General features: G+C 30.4%; 2 protein-coding genes and 1 long non-coding RNA gene across 3 annotated transcripts; 2 read left to right on the plus strand and 1 right to left on the minus strand.

The window, feature by feature from the left end:
* Positions 1-3,310: 3,310 nt before the first annotated feature.
* LOC25492401 (4-coumarate--CoA ligase-like 7) lies at positions 3,311-13,121 on the plus strand. The gene is made up of 8 exons (XM_039832744.1): positions 3,311-3,343; positions 3,385-3,444; positions 6,675-6,770; positions 7,526-7,585; positions 7,653-7,677; positions 12,372-12,517; positions 12,797-12,863; positions 12,988-13,121. The coding sequence occupies exons 1-8, from the start codon at positions 3,311-3,313 to the stop codon at positions 13,119-13,121; spliced, it is 621 nt and encodes a 206-aa protein (XP_039688678.1).
* A 1,753-nt stretch (positions 13,122-14,874) lies between these two features.
* Positions 14,875-15,236, minus strand: LOC112421005 (uncharacterized). The gene is made up of 2 exons (XR_005645875.1): positions 15,140-15,236; positions 14,875-15,057 (listed from the first exon to the last, which is right to left on the minus strand). It is a non-coding gene; the product is annotated as an uncharacterized lncRNA (long non-coding RNA).
* A 6,306-nt stretch (positions 15,237-21,542) lies between these two features.
* On the plus strand, positions 21,543-23,388 carry LOC25492402 (heavy metal-associated isoprenylated plant protein 3). The gene is made up of 5 exons (XM_013600507.3): positions 21,543-21,738; positions 21,834-22,101; positions 22,221-22,423; positions 22,531-22,615; positions 22,709-23,388. Exons 1-5 carry the CDS (start codon positions 21,733-21,735, stop codon positions 23,119-23,121), a joined length of 975 nt encoding a protein of 324 aa, XP_013455961.1. The 5' UTR covers positions 21,543-21,732; the 3' UTR covers positions 23,122-23,388.
* Positions 23,389-24,711: the final 1,323 nt, after the last annotated feature.

Consider the following 24,711-nt stretch of genomic DNA (forward strand, 5'->3'; position numbering starts at 1 on the left):
ATTATGTATGAGATCATTTCTTCATCTATATTACAAGTAAGCATTTTAAATCGCCGATTACTTTTTCTTTTCATTGGTATATTAACTTTATCTTGTTGTCGAGTTCTAGCATGTGAAAGTTACAAAATACTTCAAGAGGACGAAAATTAATCTTTAGTGTCCGAAATCTCGTTGAATCATACAATTATACAATTTTCAATTTCTTAACAATGATACCCTAGGAGTGCCGCGATGGAAAGAAATTAGGTATGAGATAATTTCTTCATCTATATTTCAATTCGGTGTTTTAAATGCTGATTGCATTATTTTTATATCGGTTTATGAACTTGAGCTTGTTGTTGTGTGCTAGGGCGTCAAAGCAAAGAATTATTCCAAGAGAAGGAAAATCAACCTTTGGGGGTCTAGGATCTCACGTCATCATACACGTTGTAATTTATTAACACTAAAACCCTAGGAGCATTGCAATGGTACGAAATTAGGTATGAGATAAGTCTATCTATATTTCTAGTCAGTGTTTTAAATCTTCAATTTCATTTTTTTTCTATTGTTTTATGAACTTGAGATTATTGTTAAGTGCTAGAGCATGAAAAAAAAATTACAAGAGAAGGAAATTAAACTTTTGGGGTCTAAGATATCGCTGGATAATACAATTACACAATTTGCAATTTATGAACACCACAACCCTAGGAGCGCGAGATTGTAAGAAATTGGGCATGAGATCATTTCTTTATCTATAAATCTTTGATTTCATGTTTTTTTTTCTCTATTGGTTTATGAACTTGAGCTTATTGTTGAGTGTTAGAGTGTGAAAACAAATAAATGTTCCAAGAGGAGGATAATCAACATTTAGTATCCGAGATATTGTTGCATCACGCAATTGGTGTAAAAGATGTTAGTATAGACCTTAATTTTTCTTTGGCATGTATATTGTTATGTTGCTCAATGATCAGGAATTGAGAATTGTTGTTGAAACGGTCGCAAAAAGTTGTGATGGTTGCGGGGAATCAAAGAGAGAGAGCTCCTGGGGGGGGGGGGGGGGGGATTGCAAATGAGAGAAGGACAAGATTGTTTAAGGTACTTTATATAAGCAATTTTTTAAGGGTTCTAAATTTTGTTTCAAAGGGATATAACATCGAAATTTGAATTTCAAATTCCCGCTCAAAGTATATCATTAAATGCATTAGTGTAGCTTTAAGTTTTATATAAAAATCTATAAAAAAAAAAATAAAGCGTAAAAGAAAATTATATAAAGAGTCATGCTAACTTGTTCCCTAAGGGCACAAGTTAAGAAGCTAAAGAATGAATTAATCAATAAATGCATAAGTTAAAAAGATACTATTTAAACCTTTTAAAATTAAGGATGCACAATTTTTAAGATTTTTTTTTTTTACTTTTGATGTCTTATATTGTACCTTAAGGGGGCAAGTTAGCATTTTCCTTATATACATTATTCATTTTCTATGATAAAAAGATTTAGCTAAATTGAATTTTGGAGGCTCGTCAAGGTCAAGGCCCATCAAGGACCAAACAAGTACTTACAGATCTTTCATCAAATAAATACTTGTGTCGATAGCAACTTACATTAACATAAATAACATTTTTCAAGCATATAATTTAGCCCAAAAAATTATTAACTTTTCAAAGGATTTAGTATTAGTGAGAGAAACTTCATCTTCTCTCTAAGTTCTTTTCTCTTTCACTAATCGGAAGAAAATTGATATATGTTGAAATCACTTATTTAGGTCTTTTTTTGATTCTAAATAAGTGATTACAACATATATCAATTTTTTTCCGATTAGTGAAAGAGAAAAGAACTTAGAGAGAAGATGAAGTTTCTCTCACTAATACTAAATCCTTTGAAAATTTAATAATTTGTTGGGCTAATATTATATGCTTGAAAAATATTAATTTATGTTAATGTAAGTTGCTATCGACACGAGTATTTATTTGATGAGTCATCTGTAAGTACTTGTTTAGGTTTTGATGGGCCTTGACCCTGACGAGCCTCCAAAATTTAATTTACCTAAACTTTTTTATCATAGAAAACGAATAATTTATATAAAAAAATGCTAACTTTCGCCCTTAAGGTACAAGATAAGACAACAAAAGTAAAAATAAAATCTTAAAAATTGTGTATCCTTAATATTAAAAGTTAATTTGTATTTGTGAGTTTTGAATATTCAGGATATTCCTCATGATATTGCTGCTCAGAGTATGTATGTGAATCAAGTTCAAATTCAACATAGCACCCCTCAGACACATCTCAGACATTTCTACGAGGTTTAAAGACGTGCCGAAGTAGTTATGATCAATGAAGAGGTTGAAGACTTTAATTTTGATAACGTCATTTTTAACTTTTCAATATAGTAGATGGAAGAATCATGTGAAAATATGCCATATTTTGTTTTAGAACTTTTTTGTAGTGTACCAAATTGCCCAGATTAGATGTGCATATCTATTTTAGTTCGCAACTTGGATCTTTTATTGATAATGTTCGTATTTTATTTAATAATATATATATATATATATATATATATATATATATATATATATATGGGATTTGCTAGAACATACCCACTAGTTTTTATGTGGGAGTGTTTTAGCAAGTTATAACTAAAAAGTTAATAAATACACCTTAAGGTGTATGTTGCTATAACACACCTTCTAAAAAAACAAATGAGTGTGTTCTAGCAAATCCTATAGGCATTTGCTAGAATACACCCACTTATTTTTTAGAAGGAGTATTTTAGCAATTGAATAACTAAAAAGTGGTTAAATACACCTTAAGGTGTAGCTTTGCTAAAACACTCCCACATAAAAACTAGTGAGTGTGTTCTAGCAAACCCCTATATATATATATATGTATGTATGTATCTGTGTGTGTGTACGTATATATCTGTGTGTGTGTGTCAACATGTCCGTGTGAGAGTCCGTGCTTATAAGTTAGTTCCAATCATTCACTGGATAACTTGACTGTTGTCAGTTAGTTACAGTTAGACTAATTAGTTGTTTTCATCATTAGCAATATAACTATTGCATCAGTTAGTTATAGTTAGACTAGTTATCTGTTCTTATCAGACTTTATATATAACAAACTTTAAATCTAACAGGTAATGTAACGGGTTCAAATTCAAACTTCACCAGTTTTGAGTCGTTGATTGAATCAGCATGAGAAGTAACAGAATTACCAGAAAACGATGTGAAACAAAGCGATACAGCGGCTTTGCTGTACTCATCAGGAACAACAGGAGTGAGCAAGGGCGTGATACTTACCCACAAGAACGTCATTGCGGTGGCGTTAATGATTAACATGGACGATGATTTAGCAGGGGAATTAAACAACGTGTTCTTCTGCGTTTTACCGATGTTTATTCATGTGTTTAGATTGGTGGTTATAACATACGCGCAGCTAAGGAGAGGAAGTACGGTGGTTTCAACGGGGAGGTTTGAGTTAGAGGGTTTTTGAAGGTGATTGAGAAGCATAGAGTGACGAATTTGTGGGAAAATATGTGTACGAGGTCCCAACATGATGCAAGGTAAATTGTCAGCACATTCAACATTTATACTCATGCAAGTGATTTTCCAACAGAATACAATTATATTATACATGTAGTGTTCTTGTTATGCTTCAAGGAATTCAGTTAAAAAAATGACTTGCATTGTTGTATATGCTACTTTCTGATAATTAGAAACTACTTAGTGTATTAAAAATTCAATTCTTAGTGTATTTGTAAATTCTCTACCAATGAAACTTCTCTTGATAAGCTAATAATTAGAAACATGCACTTAAAGTTCCTTTTCATGCTTTTAAATAACATTGTAATCATAATGTATTTTATGATCATACTTACTTGTACAAAGCCTCTATAGAGTATAATGGCTAGCAATGTTTCCCCAAGTCTTGCAGTTTTTATATCTCCAACTTTATGATTGGAATGAAAATTTTTCCAATATGAAACTTTTCCTATACAATATTTCAGGTTATTATAACAATCGAGAGGCCACAAAACAAACTTTAGATAGTGAGGGGTGTGTAGGTACATACTTGTAATACCCGAAAATTTAATTAAACACATTTGTTTACTAAAACATTTTTTTTTTTTGCCAATTTTAATGTTTTTCATAAGATTATTGCATAATTATTAGTATTTGAAAATATTATTAAATCTTAATCCTATTTAAGTACTTATAGTAATATTTAATTATTTTAATTTATCTTGAAAAGGGAAAAAATAAAATAAAATACGGTAGTAAAAGTCTCTCTTATAAATTTTAATAGACTGTGGACTGCTTGAACTTCTAATGGATAATATGAGTCTTACAAAATAAATCTTCTTGTCCTTGAAATTGAAAATTAACTATTAGAGTCCATCGATTTTTATGAAGCCTTTAGATATCTAAATTATAAAATTTTCAATTTATTAACACCAAAATTCTAAAAGCGCGGTGACAGTAGAATTATGTATGAGATTATTTCTTCATCTATATTACAAGTAAGCATTTTAAATTGCCGATTACTTGTTCCTTTCATTGGTATATTAATTTTATCTTGTTGTCGAGTTCTAGCGCGTGAAAGTTACAAAATATTTCAAGAGGACGAAAATTAATCTTTGGTGTCTGAAATCTCGTTGCATCATATAATTATACAATTTTCAATTTCTTAATACTGATACCCTAGGAGTACCGCGATGGAAAGAAATTAGGTATGAGATAATTTCTTCATCTATATTTCAATTCAGTGTTTTAAATTGCCTATTGCATTATTTTTATATTGGTTTATGAACTTGAGCTTGTTGTTGTGTGCTAGGGCGTCAAAGCAAAGAATTATTTAAAGAAAAGGAAAATCAACCTTTGGGGGCCTAGGATCTCACGTCATCATACAATTTGTAATTTATTAACACTAAAACCCTAGGAGCACTGCAATGGTAGAAATTAGGTATGAGATAAGTCTATCTATATTTCAAGTCAGTGTTTTTAATCATCAATTTTATATTTTTTTTTCTATTGTTTTATGAACTTGAGATTATTGTTAAGTGCTAGAGCATGAAAAAAAATATTACAAGAAAAGGAAATTAAACTTTTGGGGTCTGAGATATCGCTGCATAATACAATTATACAATTTGCAATTTATGAACACCACAACCCTAGGAGCGCGAGATTGTAATAAATTGGGCATGAGATCATTTCTTTATCTATATTTCCAGTTAGTATTCTAAATCGTTGATTTCATGTTTTTTTTTCTTCTATTGGTTTATGAACTTGAGCTTGTTGTTGAGTATTATAGTGTGAAAACAAATAAATGTTTCAAGAGGAGGATAATCAACATATAGTATTCAAGATATTGTTGCATCACACAATTGGTGTAAAAGATGTTAGTAGAGTCCTTCATTTTTCTCTGGCATATATATTCTTATGCAGCTCAATGATCAGAAATTGGAAATTGTTGTTGAAACAGTCGCAAAAAGTTGTGTTGGTGTCGAGAAGAGAATGAAAAATAAGAAGGAGAAGAAGAAGAAGAATAAGAAGGAATAAAAACTAAGAGACTTCATGGGGGGAATACAAAAAGATTGTTTAAGGTACTTTATATAAGCAATTTTTTAAAGGTTATGTTTTGACTAAATTTTGTTTGAAAGGGATGTAACGTTGAAATTTGAATTTCAAATTCCCGCTCAAAGTATATCATCGAATGCATTAGTGTAGCTTTAAGTTTTATATAAAAATATATAATTTTTTTTAAGTGTAAAAGAAAATTATATAAAGAGTCAAGTTAAGAAGCTAAAAAATGAAGTAACCAATAAATGCATAAGTTAAAAAGATACTATTTAAACCTTTTAAAATTAAGGATGCACAATTTTTAAGATTTTATTTTCATTTTTGATGTCTTATCTTGCACCTTAAGGGCGCAAGTTAGCATTTTCTTTATATACATTATTCATTTTCTATGATAAAAAGGTTTAGGTAAATTGAATTTTGGAGGCTCGTCAAGGTCAAGGCCCAAAAAGGACCAAGCAAGCACTTACAAATCTTTCACCAAATAAACACTTGTGTCGATAGCAACTTACATTAACATAAATAATATTTTTCAAGCATATAATATTAGCCCAACAAATTATTAACTTTTCAAAGGATTTAGTATTAGTGAGAGAAACTTCCTCTTCTCTCTAAGTTATTTTCTCTTTCACTAATAGGAAAAAATTGATATATGTTGAAATCACTTATTTAGGTCATTTTTTGGTTCTAAATAAGTGATTTCAACATATATCAATTTTTCTCCGATTAGTGAAAGAGAAAAAAACTTAGAGAGAAGATGGAGTTTCTCTCACTAATACAAAATCCTTTGAAATTTTTTATAATTTGTTGGGCTAATATTATATGCTTGAAAAATATTAATTTATGTTAATATAAGTTGCTATCGACACGAGTATTTATTTGATGAGTGATCTGTAAGTACTTGTTTAGGTCTTGATGGGCCTTAACCCTGACGAGCCTCCAAAATTCAATTTACCTAAACTTTTTTATCTTAGAAAATGAAAAATTTATATAAAAAAAATAAAAAATACTAACTTGCGCCCTTAAGATACAAGATAAGACAACAAAAGTAAAAATAAAATCTTAAAAAATGTGTATCGTTAATATTAAAAGTTAATTTGTATTTGTGAGTTTTGAATATTCAGGATATTCCTCATGATATTGCTGCTCAGAGTATGTATGTGAATCAAGTTCAAATTCAACGTAGCACCCTTCAGACACATCTCAGACATTTCTACGAGGTTTAAAGACTTGCCGAAGTAGTTATGATCAATGAAGAGGTTGAAGACTTTAATTTTGATAACGTCATTTTTAACTTTTCAATATAGTAGATGGAAGAATCATGTGAAAATATACCATATTTTGTTTTAGAACTTTTTTGTAGTGTACCAAATTGCCCAGATTAGATGTGCATATCTATTTTAGTTCTCAACTTAGATCTTTTATTGATAATGTTATATTAATATATATATATATATATATATATATATATATATATGTATATATCTGTGTGTGGGTCAACGTTTCTGTGTGAGAGTCCGTGCTTATAAGTTAGTTCCAATCATTCACTGGATAACTTGACTGTTGTCAGTTAGTTACAGTTAGACTAATTAGTTGTTTTCATCATTAGCCATATAACTTTTGCATCAGTTAGTTATAATTAAACTAGTTAGCTGTTCTTATCATACTTTATATATAACAAACTTTACATCTAATAGGTAATTAATGTAACGGGTTCAAATTCAAACTTCACCAGTTTTGAGTCGTTGATTGAAACAGCATGAGAAGTAACAGAATTACCAGAAAACGATGTGAAACAAAGCGATACAGCGGCTTTGTTGTACTCATCAGGAACAACAGGAGTGAGCAAGGGCGTGATACTTACCCACAAGAACGTCATTGCGGTGGCGTTAATGATTAACATGGACGATGATTTAGCAGGGGAATTAAACAACGTGTTCTTCTGCGTTTTACCGATGTTTATTCATGTGTTTAGATTGGTGGTTATAACATACGCGCAGCTAAGGAGAGGAAGTACGGTGGTTTCAACGGGGAGGTTTGAGTTAGAGGGTTTTTGAAGGTGATTGAGAAGCATAGAGTGACGAATTTGTGGGAAAATATGTGTACGAGGTCCCAACATGATGCAAGGTAAATTGTCAGCACATTCAACATTTATACTCATGCAAGTGATTTTCCAACAGAATACAATTATATTATACATGTAGTGTTCTTGTTATGCTTCAAGGAATTCAGTAAAAAAAATGACTTGCATTGTTGTATATGCTACTTTCTGATAATTAGAAACTACTTAGTGTATTAAAAATTCAATTCTTAGTGTATTTGTAAATTCTCTACCAATGAAACTTCTCTTGATAAGCTAATAATTAGAAACATGCACTTAAAGTTCCTTTTCATGCTTTTAAATAACATTGTAATCATAATGTATTTTATGATCATACTTACTTGTACAAAGCCTCTATAGAGTATAATGGCTAGCAATGTTTCCCCAAGTCTTGCAGTTTTTATATCTCCAACTTTATGATTGGAATGTAAATTTTTCCGATATGAAACTTTTCCTATACAATATTTCAGGTTATTATAACAATCGAGAGGCCACAAAACAAACTTTAGATAGTGAGGGGTGTGTAGGTACATACTTGTAATACCCGAAAATTTAATTAAACACATTTGTTTACTAAAACATTTTTTTTTTTTGCCAATTTTAATGTTTTTCATAAGATTATTGCATAATTATTAGTATTTGAAAATATTATTAAATCTTAATCCTATTTAAGTACTTATAGTAATATTTAATTATTTTAATTTATCTTGAAAAGGGAAAAAATAAAATAAAATACGGTAGTAAAAGTCTCTCTTACAAATTTTAATAGACTGTGGACTGCTTCAACTTCTAATGGATAATATGAGTTTTACAAAATAAATCTTCTTGTCCTTGAAATTGAAAATTAACTATTAGAGTCCATCGATTTTTATGAAAGCCTTTAGATATCTAAATTATAAAATTTTCAATTTATTAACACCAAAATTCTAGAAGCGCGGTGACAGTAGAATTATGTATGAGATCATTTCTTCATCTATATTACAAGTAAGCATTTTAAATTGCCGATTACTTATTCTTTTCATTGGTATATTAACTTTATCTTGTTGTCGAGTTCTAGCGCGTGAAAGTTACAAAATACTTCAAGAGGACGAAAATTAATCTTTGGTGTCTGAAATCTCGTTGCATCATATAATTATACAATTTGCAATTTCTTAACACGGATACCCTAGACGACGATGGAAAGAAATTAGGTATGAGATAATTTCTTCATCTATATTTCAATTCAGTGTTTTAAATTGTTGATTGCATTATTTTTATATTGGTTTATGAACTTGAGCTTGTTGTTGTGTGCTAGGGCGTCAAAGCAAAGAATTATTTCAAGAGAAGGAAAATCAACCTTTGGGGGTCTAGGATCTCACGTCATCATACAATTTGTAATTTATTATCACTAAAACCCTAGGAGCACTGCAATGGTACGAAATTAGGTATGAGATAAGTCTATCTATATTTCAAGTCAGTGTTTTTAATCGTCAATTTCATATTTTTTTTCTATTGTTTTGTGAACTTTAGATTATTGTTAAGTGCTAGAGCATGAAAAAAAATATTACAAGAGAAGGAAATTAAACTTTTGGGGTCTGAGATATCGCTGCATAATACAATTATACAATTTGCAATTTATGAAAACCACAACCCTAGGAGCGCGAGATTGTAATAAATTGGGCATGAGATCATTTCTTTATCTATATTTCCAGTTAGTATTCTTTTTTTTTTTTTAACAAGATTTCCGGTTAGTATTCTAAATCGTTGATTTCATGTTTTTTTTTTCTATTGGTTTATGAACTTGAGCTTGTTGTTGAGTATTAGAGTGTGAAAACAAATAAATGTTCCAAGAGGAGGATAATCAACATTTAGTATCCGAGATATTGTTGCAATACACAATTGGTGTAAAAGATGTTAGTAGAGTCCTTTATTTTTCTCTGGCATATATATTGTTATGCAGCTCAATGATCAGGAATTGGAAATTGTTGTTGAAACAGTCGCAAAAAGTTGTGTTGGTGTCGAGAAGAGAATGAAAAATAAGAAGGAGAAGAAGAAGAATAATAAGAAGGAATAAAAAGTAAGAGACTTCATGGGAGAGGAATACAAAAAGATTGTTTAAGGTACTTTATATAAGCAATTTTTTAAGGGTTTTGTTTTGACTAAATTCAAAGGGATGTAACGTTGAAATTTGAATTTCAAATTCCCGCTCAAAGTATATCATTGAATGCATTAGTGTAGCTTTAAGTTTTATATAAAAATATATAAAAAAATTTAAGTGTAAAAGAAAATTATATAAAGAGTCAAGTTAAGAAGCTAAAAAATGAAGTAATCAAGTGCAAAATCAAGTGCTTACTCCCTCTTGGGTGAAACCGCGGTTTGGTACGATTAAATGCAACACGGATGCTGCCATGTTTGACAACAACTCTACTATAGGGTATGGAATGTGCTTCAGAAACAATTTGGGACAACTTGTATTGGGTAAATCAGGTTACATTCACTTATATGCCTCATCCCTAGAAGCTGAAACCATCGCCTTACTCGAAGCTATCAAAATGGCTATTTCAAATGGATTTCACTCTGTCTGGTTTGAAGCAGATTGTAAATTACTTGCAGATTACCTTTCATCATCTATTGTTCCTAATACTGAGTTTGGAGATCTAGTCTCTCAATGTCGAATCCTTTTATCTACTATTTCCGACTTTACAGTGTCGTTTGTTAAGAGGCAAGCTAATAAGGTTGCTCATAGTATTGCTAGAGCATCCTTTTATCTACTATGTACTCTTTATTTCTAAATGAAATGCACTAATTTTGTCTTTGCTCAAAAAAAAAAAGAAGTAATCAATAAAAGCATAAGTTAAAACGATACTATTTAAACCTTTTAAAATTAAGGATGCACAATTTTTAAGATTTTATTTTTACTTTTGATGTCTTATCTTGTACCTTAAGGGCGCAAGTTAGCATTTTCTTTATATACATTATTCATTTTCTATGATAAAAATGTTTTAAGTAAATTGAATTTTGGAGGCTCGTCGAGGTCAAGGCCCATAAAGGACCAAACAAGCACTTACAAATCTTTCACCAAATAAATACATGTGTCGATAGCAACTTACATTAACATAAATAATATTTTTCAAGCATATAATATTAGCCCAACAAATTATTAACTTGTCAAAGGATTTAATATTAGTGAGAGAAACTTCCTCTTCTCTCCAAGTTATTTTCTCTTTCACTAATAGGAAAAAATTGATATATGTTGAAATCACTTATTTAGGTCATTTTTTGGTTCTAAATAAGTGATTTCAACATATATCAATTTTTTTCCGATTAGTGAAAGAGAAAAGAACTTAGAGAGAAGATGGAGTTTCTTTCACTAATACTAAATCCTTTGTAAATTTAATAATTTGTTGGGCTAATATTATATGTTTGAAAAATATTAATTTATGTTAATATAAGCTACTATCGACACAAGTATTTTTTTTTTATGAGCGATCTGTAAGTACTTGTTCAGGTCTTGATGGGCCTTGACCCTGACGAGCCTCCAAAATTCAATTTACCTAAACTTTTTTATCATAAAAAATGAATAATTTATATAAGAAAAATGCTAATTTGTGCCCTTAAGGTATAAGATAAGACATCAAAAGTAAAAATGAAATCTTAAAAATTGTGTACCCTTAATTTTAAAAGTTTTAAATATTATCTTTTTAATTTATGCATTTATTGATTAATTCATTTTTTAGCTTCTGGCATGACTCTTTATATAATTTTCTATTACACTTAATTTATTTTATACATTGTTATATAAAATTTAAAGCTGCACTGATGCATTTAATGATATACTTTGAGCGGGAATTTGAAATTAAAATATGGACGTTACATCCCTTTGAAACAAAATTTAGTCAAAATAAAACCCTTTAAAAATTGCATATATAAATTACCTTGAACAATCTTCTCCTTCTCTCATTTGCAATTTTCTCTCCCTCCCTTCTTTCATCTGTCATTATATATAGATTGGTTAGTTATAGTTAGACTAGTTGGTTGTTTTCATCGTTAGCAATATAATTGTTGCATTGGATAGTGATAGTTACACTAGTTAGCTGTACTCATCATTCGCTATATAACAAACTTTATATCTGATAGGTAATGCAACAGGTTGAAATTCGAACTTCACGAGTTTTGAGGCGTTGATAGAATCAGCTGGGGAAGTAACAGAAATACCAGAAAGCAACGTGAAACAGACTGACAACTTCTGTACTCATCAGGAACTACAGGAGTGAGCAAAGGTGTGATACTCACCCACAAGAACTTCATCGCGACTTCATTGATGATAAACATGGATGATGATTTAGCAGGGGAATTAAATGTGTTCCTCTGCGTTTTACCGATGTTTCATGTGTTTAGATTGGCGGTTATAACATACGCGCAGCTAAGGAGAGGAAGTGCGGTGGTTTCAACGGGGAGATTTGAGTTAGAGGGTTTTTGAAGGTGATTGAAAAGTATAGAGTGACAACTTTGTGGGTTGTGCCATCGATGAATCTTGCTTTGGCGAAACAGAGTGTGGTTGGGAAATATGATGTTTCTTCGTTGAAGAGTATTGGAATTTCAATTTGGATTTTTCTTGTTAGATTTTATGTTTTTCACTACAATGCAAAGAGTTGACATGTTTTACTTCATGTAAAAGTTGCCATTTATTTGTATTATGTAAATATCTTCCATATGAAACTTTTCCTATACAATAATTCAGGTTATTATAACAATCTAGAGGCCACAAAACAAACTTTAGGTAACGAGGGGTGCGTACATACAGGAGATCTTGGATATTTTGATGAGATCGGACAACTTTATGTTGTTGATCGTATGAAGGAACTGATCAAGTACAAAGGTTATAAGGTATGTAATCTAAAATGATATAGTAACTAAAGTAACATTTTCGTTTATTATTCATTATCTGAAATCTTACCCAAATCCTTGTCACAGTTATGTTTACTTGAGCATTGGAAAGATGATATGGTATTGGTTGCATTAAACAAATGCTCCATGCCCCTAATTATTATTCTTAATGTGTCAATTGTAGTAATTTTACTTATTAATAATTAATATTTCTTAAGCTCCTCTTTTTGAGTGATTATTTGTTTATAACCCTTTTGTTGTATGCGTGAAAATAACTAGGTTGCGCCAGCAGCACTTGAAGATCTTCTTGTTTCTCATCCAGAAATACAAGATGTTGTCGTTATCCGTATAACTTGCATGATACTTTAAGTTTGAGGGATGTTATTGACACCATATAAATATACCATGGTGGACAACAAATTAAAACTGTTTTTCAATTGATATTTTTCTATTAATAATACACATTTGAGTTACTTATTGCTATAGATTTCCTGATGATGAGGCTGGTGAGGTTTCAATTGCCTATGTTGTTCGTTCACCCAATAGTTCGCTGTCCGAGGAAGAAATTAAGAAGTTTATTGCTAACCAGGTGAAAAAAAGCTAAGTAACAAGGTTTATCTCAATGCACTTACAAGTTACAACAAAAGAAACACATTTTGCAAGTTTTAAACTATGACACTTGAATGAAACTGTTTTTAATGGTGGTCAGTTTATCTCATTTGGATGATTGGTTTGTGTCATTCGTTAAATTAAACTCATTTTTACGCACGTTTATAAGTTTCACCATTCAAAAGATGTCACCTTTCGCAATATTTGGTGAGTTGATCAACATAAACATTTTCACCATTCGTTAATACGTTTATACGTTTAAAGGAGAGTTGATCAAATTATACATGTCCATACCCAATATTTGGCAGCATATAAATTTGTTTTTGGTACTAATTGAGAGTGATTCAAATGCTTAACTATATACTGATTGAGAGTATAATGAATATTTTGTGATATACATTTCTTGTTTGAAATTGAGAAATGACAACTTTATACTAATTGAGAGTATATAATGAATATTTTATTATATTTGAACATTCATTTAGTGACAACTTTTGCAACAACTTTTTCTCTCATACTCACATTATTTTTTTCTTTATCTCTCTATTGTTATGGTTTCCGTGCCAATACCACCTTTTTCTTTGTAAAATATGATTGTCAAATAAATTGTCACCAAATTGGTTGTTCAAAAAACACTCCTCATGAAAATAACAAGGGTAATGATATTTTATATTCACATTTATTTGCTACAACCTTATATATACACCTCTCAAAAAGGTTTTCATAACTTGCTGTAAACAAAAGAACTTTTAAATCATACGATATAAATACACCTCTTGAAGTACTAAAAGTAAAAATAATAATTTTGTAGACGGGTGTGTCGATTGCAAACAACACAAAAAATATATTAAACAAAAAGAGGGAGAGGGGGTACCAAACGAAACTCCAAAATAAATTAAAAGAACCTATAATATGGAATACCTAGCTTATTTTTGACCAGTTATTCTCGGATTCCACTTATATACCATTAAGGTACCAATGATATATATCATTGGCCAATTAGAGTGTGTCACCTACCAATGTTACTTTATAAATGTTTTATTTGATATATTTTTTTAAAGGGTGTGCCACATGGCACATTCTAATTGGGTAATGTTATATACCATTATGGCAAGTGCTATCCGGTTGTTCTTTAATGAAAACAAGAATAGTATTCCACCAAGGGAATTCATTGGCTCTGTTTGGATAACCTAAAACTAACGAAGCGGAGCGGAATGGAGCGGGATGGAATGGAATGGAGTGGAACAAAGATTCCATTCCATTGTTTTGATATTATATGACGGAATGAGACTAATTTTCTACTCCATTGTTTGGAAAGTGAACGGAATGGAATTAGTTATAACTTTTTTATTCCTTATTTACCCTTTACTTAGAAAACTTCACAAGAATAAACATAAGCAACATAAATTTTGGTTCTGCATAATTTGCAACTAGTGTATTTTCCTTTGGCAGATTAAACCAAACAATAATAATATCGAAGAATTATATAGGTTACACGTAAAATTCAAAACCATTTGCAACCACTGTTCATCGTATTTTTATAGGTATAATTCAATATCATGTTTTTGATATAGTTCAAAACCATTTGCAAATGCTGCAGGAAAAAAATCTGTTCAATTCTTGTGAACACATGAAATGCAGGTTTATTTTGTATTCAACATTCTCATAGCTAATCTTTATCATTTTCGCATATAATTCATTATTGCATCATCATATGATAAAAAACAAAACACTATACTACCAAAACATAAGTCACCAAAACATTATCTTTCACTTTATAGCACCAGAATGACAATAATAATTAATTACCAAAACAATTGTCATCAAACTATCAATATGTCCATAAGTCATCAAACTGTCACAAGCAAAAAAAAAGTCAAATATAGGTCCATTGTAGTTGACAATACTATTCTTTAAGGACTCCACAATACCTGCAAATTTTCATATACAGATATTCAATTTTAGTTGATAAAACACATAAAATTGCATAAAAGTGATAAATAAATATATTACCATTAATAAAAAGGAAAGTCGGGCACAATGAGATGTAACATTTCCTTGCGGTTATCAATTGGAATTCCATTAAAAGCTTTCAATGCATCAATTGGAATACTCTTGTAAGTGGTACCTTTCTCCCCTATAAGGTGTGATGAGACATGCCTTTAAAGGAAATCCTGCATCACCCAAATAATATTTTCCGGTAAAAATAATGAGTTTATTAGTTTGGCTAATCTAGATACTTGTACAATTATGTTGTGTTTTTTTTACATCGTGGAACTTTAAGAGGATATGCACGTGTCAACGCACTCTTAACTATTCTAGAGTCGGATGCTGTTCCTTCCCATCCAACCAAGACATAAGTAAATTTCAAGTCAAATGTGCATGCAGCCAAGACATTTTGTGTAGGGTAATCTTTTCTACCACGATATCTAGGTGCAAGATGTGCTGGTACTTTAACACGCACATGTGTACAATCAATTGCTCCAATACAGTCCTGACATTCAATTAACATATTAAAAGTGCAGAACATAACTTATTAATATTTGTGTAAGACACGATTTCTGTTTACCTTAAAATACGGGCAGAACCTATTGTTGTTAAGTATCTCTGGAGGAACTTGTGTACCATCAGGTTGTTTCAGAAATATCCCCTCCACCTCTATCAAAGCGTCTAGTACTCTATGAAAATGACGACTAACCGTTTCACCATAACGTCTAAAGAAGAAAGACATCACATGATTTCTCACATTATGTCCTACCATCTGAAGAAATTTTGCTACTTGTTCCTCAATAGACGCCCTTCGTGTATGTGTAAGTCCACCGCGATCTCGTAATAAGATGCACAAGTTTAAGAAAGCTTTGGGACTCATACGAATTATATCATAACATCGATCACTTCCTATAATATGTTTCATTACCTCATTTCTAACTCTCTCCCTATGCTCTGTGATTCTAGAATGTATTTGGGCTCTTCTAGACTTGTTTTTTAGTGAACATATTAGAACAATAATGATAGATAATTGAACAATCATCATTTGACACAATTTTGCATATTTGGCTCTTATGTCTTCATTGGTCATCTATAAAAATTCAAGAATAAAATCAACTTTAAGCATAGAAATAACAGATGGGTTACAATTTTTTAACATATACTGTGTGCACATATAGGAATTTAACCAAAAAAACCTATCATTTGTAGTTTATGCCCAAATATGCATTATTTATGATATAGGAAAGGAGCTACATATGTTTTCTCTTTGAAGAAATACGGATATCAGTACTGTATATGCAACTCATTCAAATAAATTCGGTGTAATGTTATTTATGGTGTTTTTTGATAACCATGCTTCAATTCAAAGTGCAGTGTCTAGAGTTATTTGGGAATATCCAAGTTGAAAAAGCCATTTTTAATCCTAAAAAAAAACTGATCCAACCATGCGTGACTTTGAAGATGGGTTCACAAATATATAAGATATGGGCACATAAATAAACATGCATGAACAAAGATTCAGAAATAAGGGTTCACAAATAACAATAGATCCAATATAATTCAGAAGAAGAATAAAAATGAAAAAAAGAACCATCATTATTGATTTGGGGAAGAAAAAAAACATAACAATAGCAGATTTCAAATTTTGACTAACAGAGAAAAGTAATGAACCTTTACAATACCATCACTATTGATTTGGGGAATGAAAAGTGAGGACAAAATGGTAATTATATTATTAATGTGGTTTCATTCCATTCGATACACCCCAAATTGGATGGAATGGAAAATTGAAGGAATGAGTGGTATTGGATGGAATGGGTTCCATCACACTCCATCCCATTCCATCCCTTTTTTACAAAACCAAACAATGGAATGTGGCTCCATCCCACTCCATTCCATTCCATTCCACCACACACCACCAATCCAAACATAGCCTCAATGTCAAACCTAAAGTAGCTAACTCCTTAGCACAGTGGTTCTCCTTCCTAAATATGAGTTACAAAATATGACATGGTGCTCATCATGTGAATATAATTAAGCCATTTATTATTTAACTGCCATGGTACCATATGAGGTGACTTGACTTCCAAGGTAGCAAGCCTTGAATCAGTTTCAATCCATAAGAATTTACAATTCCTATCTACTGCACATTCAACTGCCAAAGATAATTCCAATAAGCTCAACACAGAAAGCATTTGCAAGGCCCAAATTAAATGCAAAACACCCAATGCCTTCCCCATTTCTATTTCTGAATACTCCTGCACAAGCTGCTTGGCCATTAGTGTTACACTTTATCCAATGAAGGATTGGAGGATGCCAAATAAATTTAGTGATTTTATGAGCTTTAGGATAGTGAGTATTGACTCTAAAAGCTTTAAGAATTAATTCTGAAATCATTCATGGAGGGACCGGTTAAAGTCCAGCTTATGAGACCTTTGAGATGATCTTTGTTATTGCATCACTCAAGTTTGGTTTAGTGTTATTTCTGCAGGACCAAATAATGTTAAAAATATTGATAATTTCTGAGATGATTACTAGCTTTATCTGAGGACTCTAACATCTATTAGTAACTTTAAAAGTTGTTAACACAAAGGATAAGTTGATGTTAAAATTGATGATAGACTGTAGCTAGTGCCATAATGAGAGACCAAAATGACAGCTGAGAAATAGGTGGAAAAGGTATTCCTGTTGTATTTCTGGCACATGTTCAAACACAATATATTAATAGTTAATAACATAACAACAATATTACGATACCGAGAATACATGTCGTCTCCTTTATATATCTAACATTTTTATCTATTCAAAGTCGGTGTGGGACTAACTATTCATACTTGAATTCAAAAAGAAAAAATACTTATTGACCGTTTTCTTAGACTCCATGATAAGATTTATACTTAGATATGTTTATGACAACATTTCCTTTACATTTTTCAATATATATATATATATATATATATATATATATATATATATATATATGTATGTATTAATGGTTAATTTTAAAGAACAATAAAATAAAATATGTAGTCTAAATTTAAAAAACAAAATGTTTTCTAAATTTAAAAAATAAAAGTAAAAATTTTCGTTTGCAAATATATTATTATGCATTTCAATGATCATAAATTGAAAATCGTATAATCTTAATTATGACATGCTAATGTAAAGGTATTACAAAATGATCTCACTACGACGACTTTCAAAATAATTTTATCTTTTAACACATTAAGATATTGTTGTATTTTTTTTCCTTTGGGAATACTTTGTGAATCAAGCTACTGTATGCTATTGTAATTGGATAATTTGTTGGGTTTTGAAAGAACAAAATCTGGTTGAAAAATGGGAAAGATTGGTATATTAGAAGGTGATTCAAAAGCTTAACTATATACTACCTCCGTCCCTAATTATAAGACCCTTTTAAAAAAATAATTTGTCCCTTTTTAAGACCTCTTTGGTGTTTCCAAGTACATTAATTATTTCTTTACCAACATACCCTTATTTATTTTGCATTTTTTCTTCAATCAACAATAAATATTATACTGAAAACATAAATTTACTCTTTCTCTTTTAAGGATAAAATTGTAAAAACAATAGTAATTATATACAAATTTAATATTACAATCAACTTTCTTAATCTCCGCAATTTTGGCAAAAGGCTCCTATATTTAAGGACGGAGGTAGTACTAATTTAGAATGTATAATAAATATCTTGTAGTATACAATTCTTGTATGAAAATAACAAGGGTAATGATACTATTATATTCAAATTAATTTTCTACAACCTTATATATACATTTCTCAAAGCCGTTTTCTTCAAGATCCAAGGAATTTCACGTTGTAAGATATTTGTCTCATTAACCCAATTTGAGTTGGCCCAATGGTATTGGTTTGAGATTTGGGAGTGCACTCCTCCTTAAGATTTCAGATTCGATTCTCTCCATACCAATTTAAGTGAGCTAATTTAGCTTCTTAAAAAAAATAAAAAATATTTGTCTCATTGAAGATCTCCTAGTGACCAATGTATGTCAATTTGGATGATTATGTTGCGTGCATTTGTCAATATCTGTGAACTTCAAAATAAGGCCAATCTCTTCCTCTAAACCCATCATCATTATTTCCACATGCCAAAGCAACTAAATAAATCAGAATCGATCAATTAATTAAAAACGATCATGAACAATACAAGTATAATGTGTGGAGGTAATAAACCAAATGTGACATTATAAATTAACAATTCGAAATGACAATTATATTCATATTTTTATTTTATAATGAATCGGCTAACTTATACTTATAAAACCAGCATGTGTGATAACACAAAAGTCACAAATCAAATACATAAAGGTGGGGGCAATGTGGTGTTTGGAAAAATTTCATAGATGATGAATTTGTGAAAGTTTGAACACCGAATTGTTGATCCAATTTCAGTCAATGGTGGCGAAAATGAGTCCCATAGTCAAGGTGTGGGTGGGGCCTGGGAAATTTCTTTGTTGTTGACAATTTAGAAAATGGAAAGCTTTCTCAGAACTTAACTTAATTGGAATGGATATTTGCATATTATATGTAGAGGTTGATATTCGAACATCAGACACTCCACTTCTTCACAGTTAAATTGTGTGTGAGCTCTAGCCACTAGACAATTTGACTAAAAAATAATATGAAAAACGTACTTCTTAATAAATTAAAACTTTTGATGTCAAATACTAGTAATTTGATTTTTATGTTTATTTTTAAAATATGCATAAAATTTATTAAAATACTAACCATGAAAGTTGAAAAAAAAAAAAAAAAAAAAAAAAAACAGCTGGATCAACGATAAAAGTCACAACTCTTTGCATTTAGATATTCAAATATCAAACAAGTTTTATAAATGGCTCTATGATTGCACATGGGGTTTTTAATAGATCTTTTTTGACATAAATATAATTTTTTTTCAAGTAGAATAGTGGTTAAATGCAAAGAGTTGCAGCGAGTGTTGAGATATTCGAACTCCGACTGTTACATATATAATGTAATGTATCTTTTTTTTTTTTTTTTTTATGCTGGCCGAAATTCGAACCCCAAACCTTACATATATTATGCATTGTCTTTAACAATTGAGCTAAGCTCACGGGGACATAATGTAATGTATCTATCAATCGAGATAAGTTCACGAAAATACAAATCTTAATCATAGCGACATTGGTTCTATTGTGGTGCGACAATTGAGAAGATAGGCCAGAGTTGAAGTGGATCAAGGATTATTTATGTGAAAACAAGTCATGAATGAACAATAGATCCAGACTTGTTTTGATGACAAGTTACTAATTTTTCAACCATTGATTTTTCAGATTTTAGATTTAATTTGATTCCTCGTAATTTTCTCGTGAACTAGTTTAGACCTGCGATTGGGATAGCTAAGATTCAATACCACCAAGTATATGTTTGGACCTGCATTTGTTAATCAAATACCGTATCTCAATGCATGTGTTATGTGAAAATCACGAAGGAACTAAATGAAGCTTTTGCATTGCTAGTGATATTTCACGTTAATCCTAACATATATGAACATTTTTTATATCAAGTTACTGATTAATTTTTTTATTTTGACAAGATGACCACTGATTTTTTAAATAATGAATTTATTCATAAAAGTTTATCATCCACAACAAAAAATTTAAATCGTACTAAATGATCCATTGAATTAGAAACCCCTCAATTTGTCGTGTTAAGATTATCCTAGTTATATCGTAGTCAAATAAAATTAGATTAAACTGGTTGAAGAACAATTGATTAAATTGATTATACTAAAGTTTTTTACCTTTTGCATTATTTACTTTTTTTATTATATATTGTCATGCGATTCGATCGTGGTTAAACCAATTGAACAAATCCAATGTACCACATTTATTTTTATTTTTTTCATAAAAAAGTAGCTAATTTGTTTGATGTCATCTTATTCATTCATACTATGTGGACAAAAAATTCTATGAATAATGTACAAATTTACTATTAATGGAATATTCTTTTGAACCTCATCCTAGATCTTGTTTATGTTTTAAAAGCCAAAGAGATAAAGAAATGACAAAATACTATTCTATATACATCGTGGATTACTCAACCTCTGATATAAGTCACATTATACTCATAAATTTTGTACGATCAGAAGCAACAATCAAATACATTCACAAAACAATTATCAAAAGACAGCATCGAGGTCCAATCTAATTGAAGTTTGACAATAGATTAGATGAAAACACAAATCAGATGTAGCTTTTACCTAGCAACAAAGAGGCAACAAGTTTCATACACTTTTGGTCAAATCAATAGAATAAAACCATAAACCCAACAAATTAAGTTGTTAATTAACTAACTAATTAATGACTTAATTAAAATACTCAAGAAAAAGGTACTTTTGAAGCCATGAGAAAGTGGGTCCAATAATTCCTTTCTTTCTTTCCACACAACACAACAAATACGCGCAGCAAGCATGATCGTTTCTTCTTCCCACTACTTATACCCTTAAAAGCGTTACTTCCACAACTAATTATTATTCATTCCTAAAACAGTTACAAAACACAAACACATTCCAATTCCGAATCACACTTTTCTTCTTCTTCTTCCAAAACCTTTCAACAATGGCGGTAATAACACCACACTCACTCATTATCACTCTTTTTCTTTGTGTTTTCATGTATTAGACTCTGACCCATTTTTTGTTTTTGTTTTGTTTTTACAGAAGAAGAAAAATAAGGGTGGAAATGGTGGGAATAATGCTGAAAACAACAACAATGGTGAAAACAAAGAAGAAAACAACAACAACAATGAAGGAAACAAGGAAGAAGAAAACAACAACAACAACAATGGAGGAGATAAGAACAACAATGGAGGAGAGAAGAAAGAAGAAAACAACAACAAAGGCAAAAACAACGCAACGGTTTTGAAAGTCTATATGCATTGCGAAGGTTGCGCTAACAAAGTCACCAAACACCTTAACGGCATCAAAGGTATCATTTTTCTCACACTCCTCTGTTTCTACACATTTTTTCCGATCTGGGTTTTCATCATTGTTCTTCAATTCATTTTTCAATCGTTAAAATTGAACAACCATGTTTCTGTTTTTAAGGTGTTGATACGGTGAAAGCAGAGAGTGAAACCGGAAAAGTAACCGTCACCGGAAATGTGGACCCCACAAAACTGAGAGACAATCTTGCTGAGAAGATTAAGAAGAAAGTTGAACTCATTTCACCAATTCCCAAGAAGGATAACAAGAAGGAAAATGAACCAAACAAAAAATCTGATGAGAAGAAAAATGAAGACAAAAAAGAGGTTCTGTTCTTTCTTTTTTTTTTGTTCTTGTATTTTTCTAATTTGTTTCATTTTTATTTTTATTTTTATTTTTTGGTTTTTAATATAATTTTTGTTTAATGTAACAGTCAATTACCACTTCTGTTTTGAAATTGGTACTACACTGTCAAGGATGTATTGATAAGATTGGGAAAATTGTTATGAAAACTAAAGGTGGGTTTTTATTTTTCAATATTAAAAAAAAAAAATGATTTTATTTTATTTTCTATGATTTTGATATGAAGAATATGATTTTAATGTGTTTAGGAGTGCTTGAAATGAAAGTTGATAAAGAGAAAGATAATGTGACTGTGAAGGGTACAATGGATGTGAAAAAGCTAGTAGAGAATTTATCACAGAAGCTAAAGAGAAAGGTTGAGGTAGTTCAACCAAAGAAAGACAAAGAAGGTGGTGGTGGTGAGAAAGAAGGAAATGAAGGTGGTGGTGGGGGTAAGAAAAAGAACAAGGGGGGTGGAGATAGTAATAACAATGAAGGAGGAGGTGAAGTTCAGATAATGGAGTATATGGTTCAACAACCCTTTGGTTTTGGTTATGGAAATGTAAATGTTGAAGGGTATAATGCTGCACAAGTTTACCAAGAGATGTTAAATATTCATATGCAAACACAACCACCACAAATGTTTAGTGATGAGAATCCAAATGCTTGCATTGTCATGTGATGTGTGTATGAGTTGTCACTATGTCAGTAGTTAATTTCATTCAATTCAACATGATGGATGATGATGATGGTCTTTTGTTGATTCCATGAGACATGGAAAAGAGTGACTATAGTATAGTCAGTGAGTGTCACTACTAGAGTCTTTTGTTTTTTCCCACTTTGTTTATTAGATGTTTTGTGGTATGTAAGGAAGGGTTTTAATGCAATTAATTAACAATACAGTAGACATCATATGGAAATACCAATTTTAAGAATTTGTTTTAGCTTATATGAGTAATGTGAATTATGAGATTTGATGATATGAATTATGAATTGAGTCTTTCTTTTTGAAAATGTTTTGTGCTATGTAAAATTAACCAATGAATTTGAGTATTTAACATCATATAGAAACCAATTTAAGAATTTGTTTTTCTTAGCTTATATGAGTAATGAATATGTTCAAATTCTTATCGTAATGATTATTGGTCATACTTTATTTTCTTTGGTCGAAATAATAATTATTGGTCATACTTTACTTGTCTTGTTTTGACCGAACTTCATATGATTAAGATTTTTCTATCACAATGTGATAATTAGGGATAGCAAATAGGTGACATTGAAATGGTGACATTAACCGACCACAGTGTAATAAATGATTTTTTTTTCCTTCTCTTTGAGAAGGATTGTGATATTATAATTGGTTCAATGTTATCAATGTCACAAATTTTATGTCATTCAATCTGACAATTAAAGGTTAAGAAAATATATGTGCAATGAATAACTTGTACCATCTAAATTATTATGATATTGAAATGAAATCTCTCTTTGCCCACTTTGTTATGGTGGAATTAATTTTCTGTAACGAAGTTGCTGACAATGTTCCTACAAATTAATGATTGTAGATGAATGTTTGGAGAGAGTGACAGAAAATAACTAGGCTATTGCGTGTCGTTATTAGGTGATAGCAAAGTGAGTAACTAGAGTATTATTCTTTCTTTCTTTTTTCCCACACTTTCTTTTCCCTTTTTCTAAAATGTTGTTTTATGCTTTGTAAAGGGTTCTTTCTGATGCAATTAAATTAACCAATACAGTTGATATCATATGAAAATACCAATTTAAGAATTTGTTTTTATTAGCTTATAACAGTAATGAAAATGTTAGATTTCTGCCTCAAAAGGGGTTGTTTATGCTTTACTTACTTTTCAAATAAAGTTTAGATTATAGTGTCTTCTTATCACAAAAATTGGAAGATCAAGACAATAAACGACCACTTTAGCACTTAGATTTGAGGTAGTGTCACTAAACTATTAGAATGTACCAAACTTACAAAAATGTAACATATTGTGTCTTTTCTTTTGTTGATTAGGTCCTCGTATGTGTATTTCGTTAAATAGATTTAAACTCGTACTTGTTTTTTTGTTAATCAATTTTGTTATATTTAATTGTTAGGTCGGACATCATGATCAGAGTTTGAATCACAACTCCATTTTTGTGTGAGAGCTATAATAATCATTGTCATTTCGTCTATTCAAACAATATATTTCCGAATTACAAAATTTTAAAATCAAATTGATTATTTACTCTATAAAAAATCTTAAGAGTACCGAATATT

The sequence above is a fragment of the Medicago truncatula genome, chromosome 4 (assembly GCF_003473485.1).
Source record: "Medicago truncatula cultivar Jemalong A17 chromosome 4, MtrunA17r5.0-ANR, whole genome shotgun sequence".
Taxonomy (NCBI): domain Eukaryota; kingdom Viridiplantae; phylum Streptophyta; class Magnoliopsida; order Fabales; family Fabaceae; genus Medicago; species Medicago truncatula.

Bases quoted from the DNA above. Each gene is read 5' to 3' on its own strand.
- LOC25492401 (XM_039832744.1), top strand. From the start codon at position 3,311: ATGGACGATGATTTAGCAGGGGAATTAAACAAC. The intron at 3,344-3,384 runs GTGTTCTTCTGC...TCATGTGTTTAG, and splicing joins TAGCAGGGGAATTAAACAAC to ATTGGTGGTTATAACATACG. The intron at 6,771-7,525 runs GTTTAAAGACTT...TCATGTGTTTAG, and splicing joins ATCTCAGACATTTCTACGAG to ATTGGTGGTTATAACATACG.
- LOC25492402 (XM_013600507.3), top strand. The intron at 22,102-22,220 runs GTATCATTTTTC...TCTGTTTTTAAG, and splicing joins ACACCTTAACGGCATCAAAG to GTGTTGATACGGTGAAAGCA. The intron at 22,616-22,708 runs GTGGGTTTTTAT...TAATGTGTTTAG, and splicing joins AATTGTTATGAAAACTAAAG to GAGTGCTTGAAATGAAAGTT.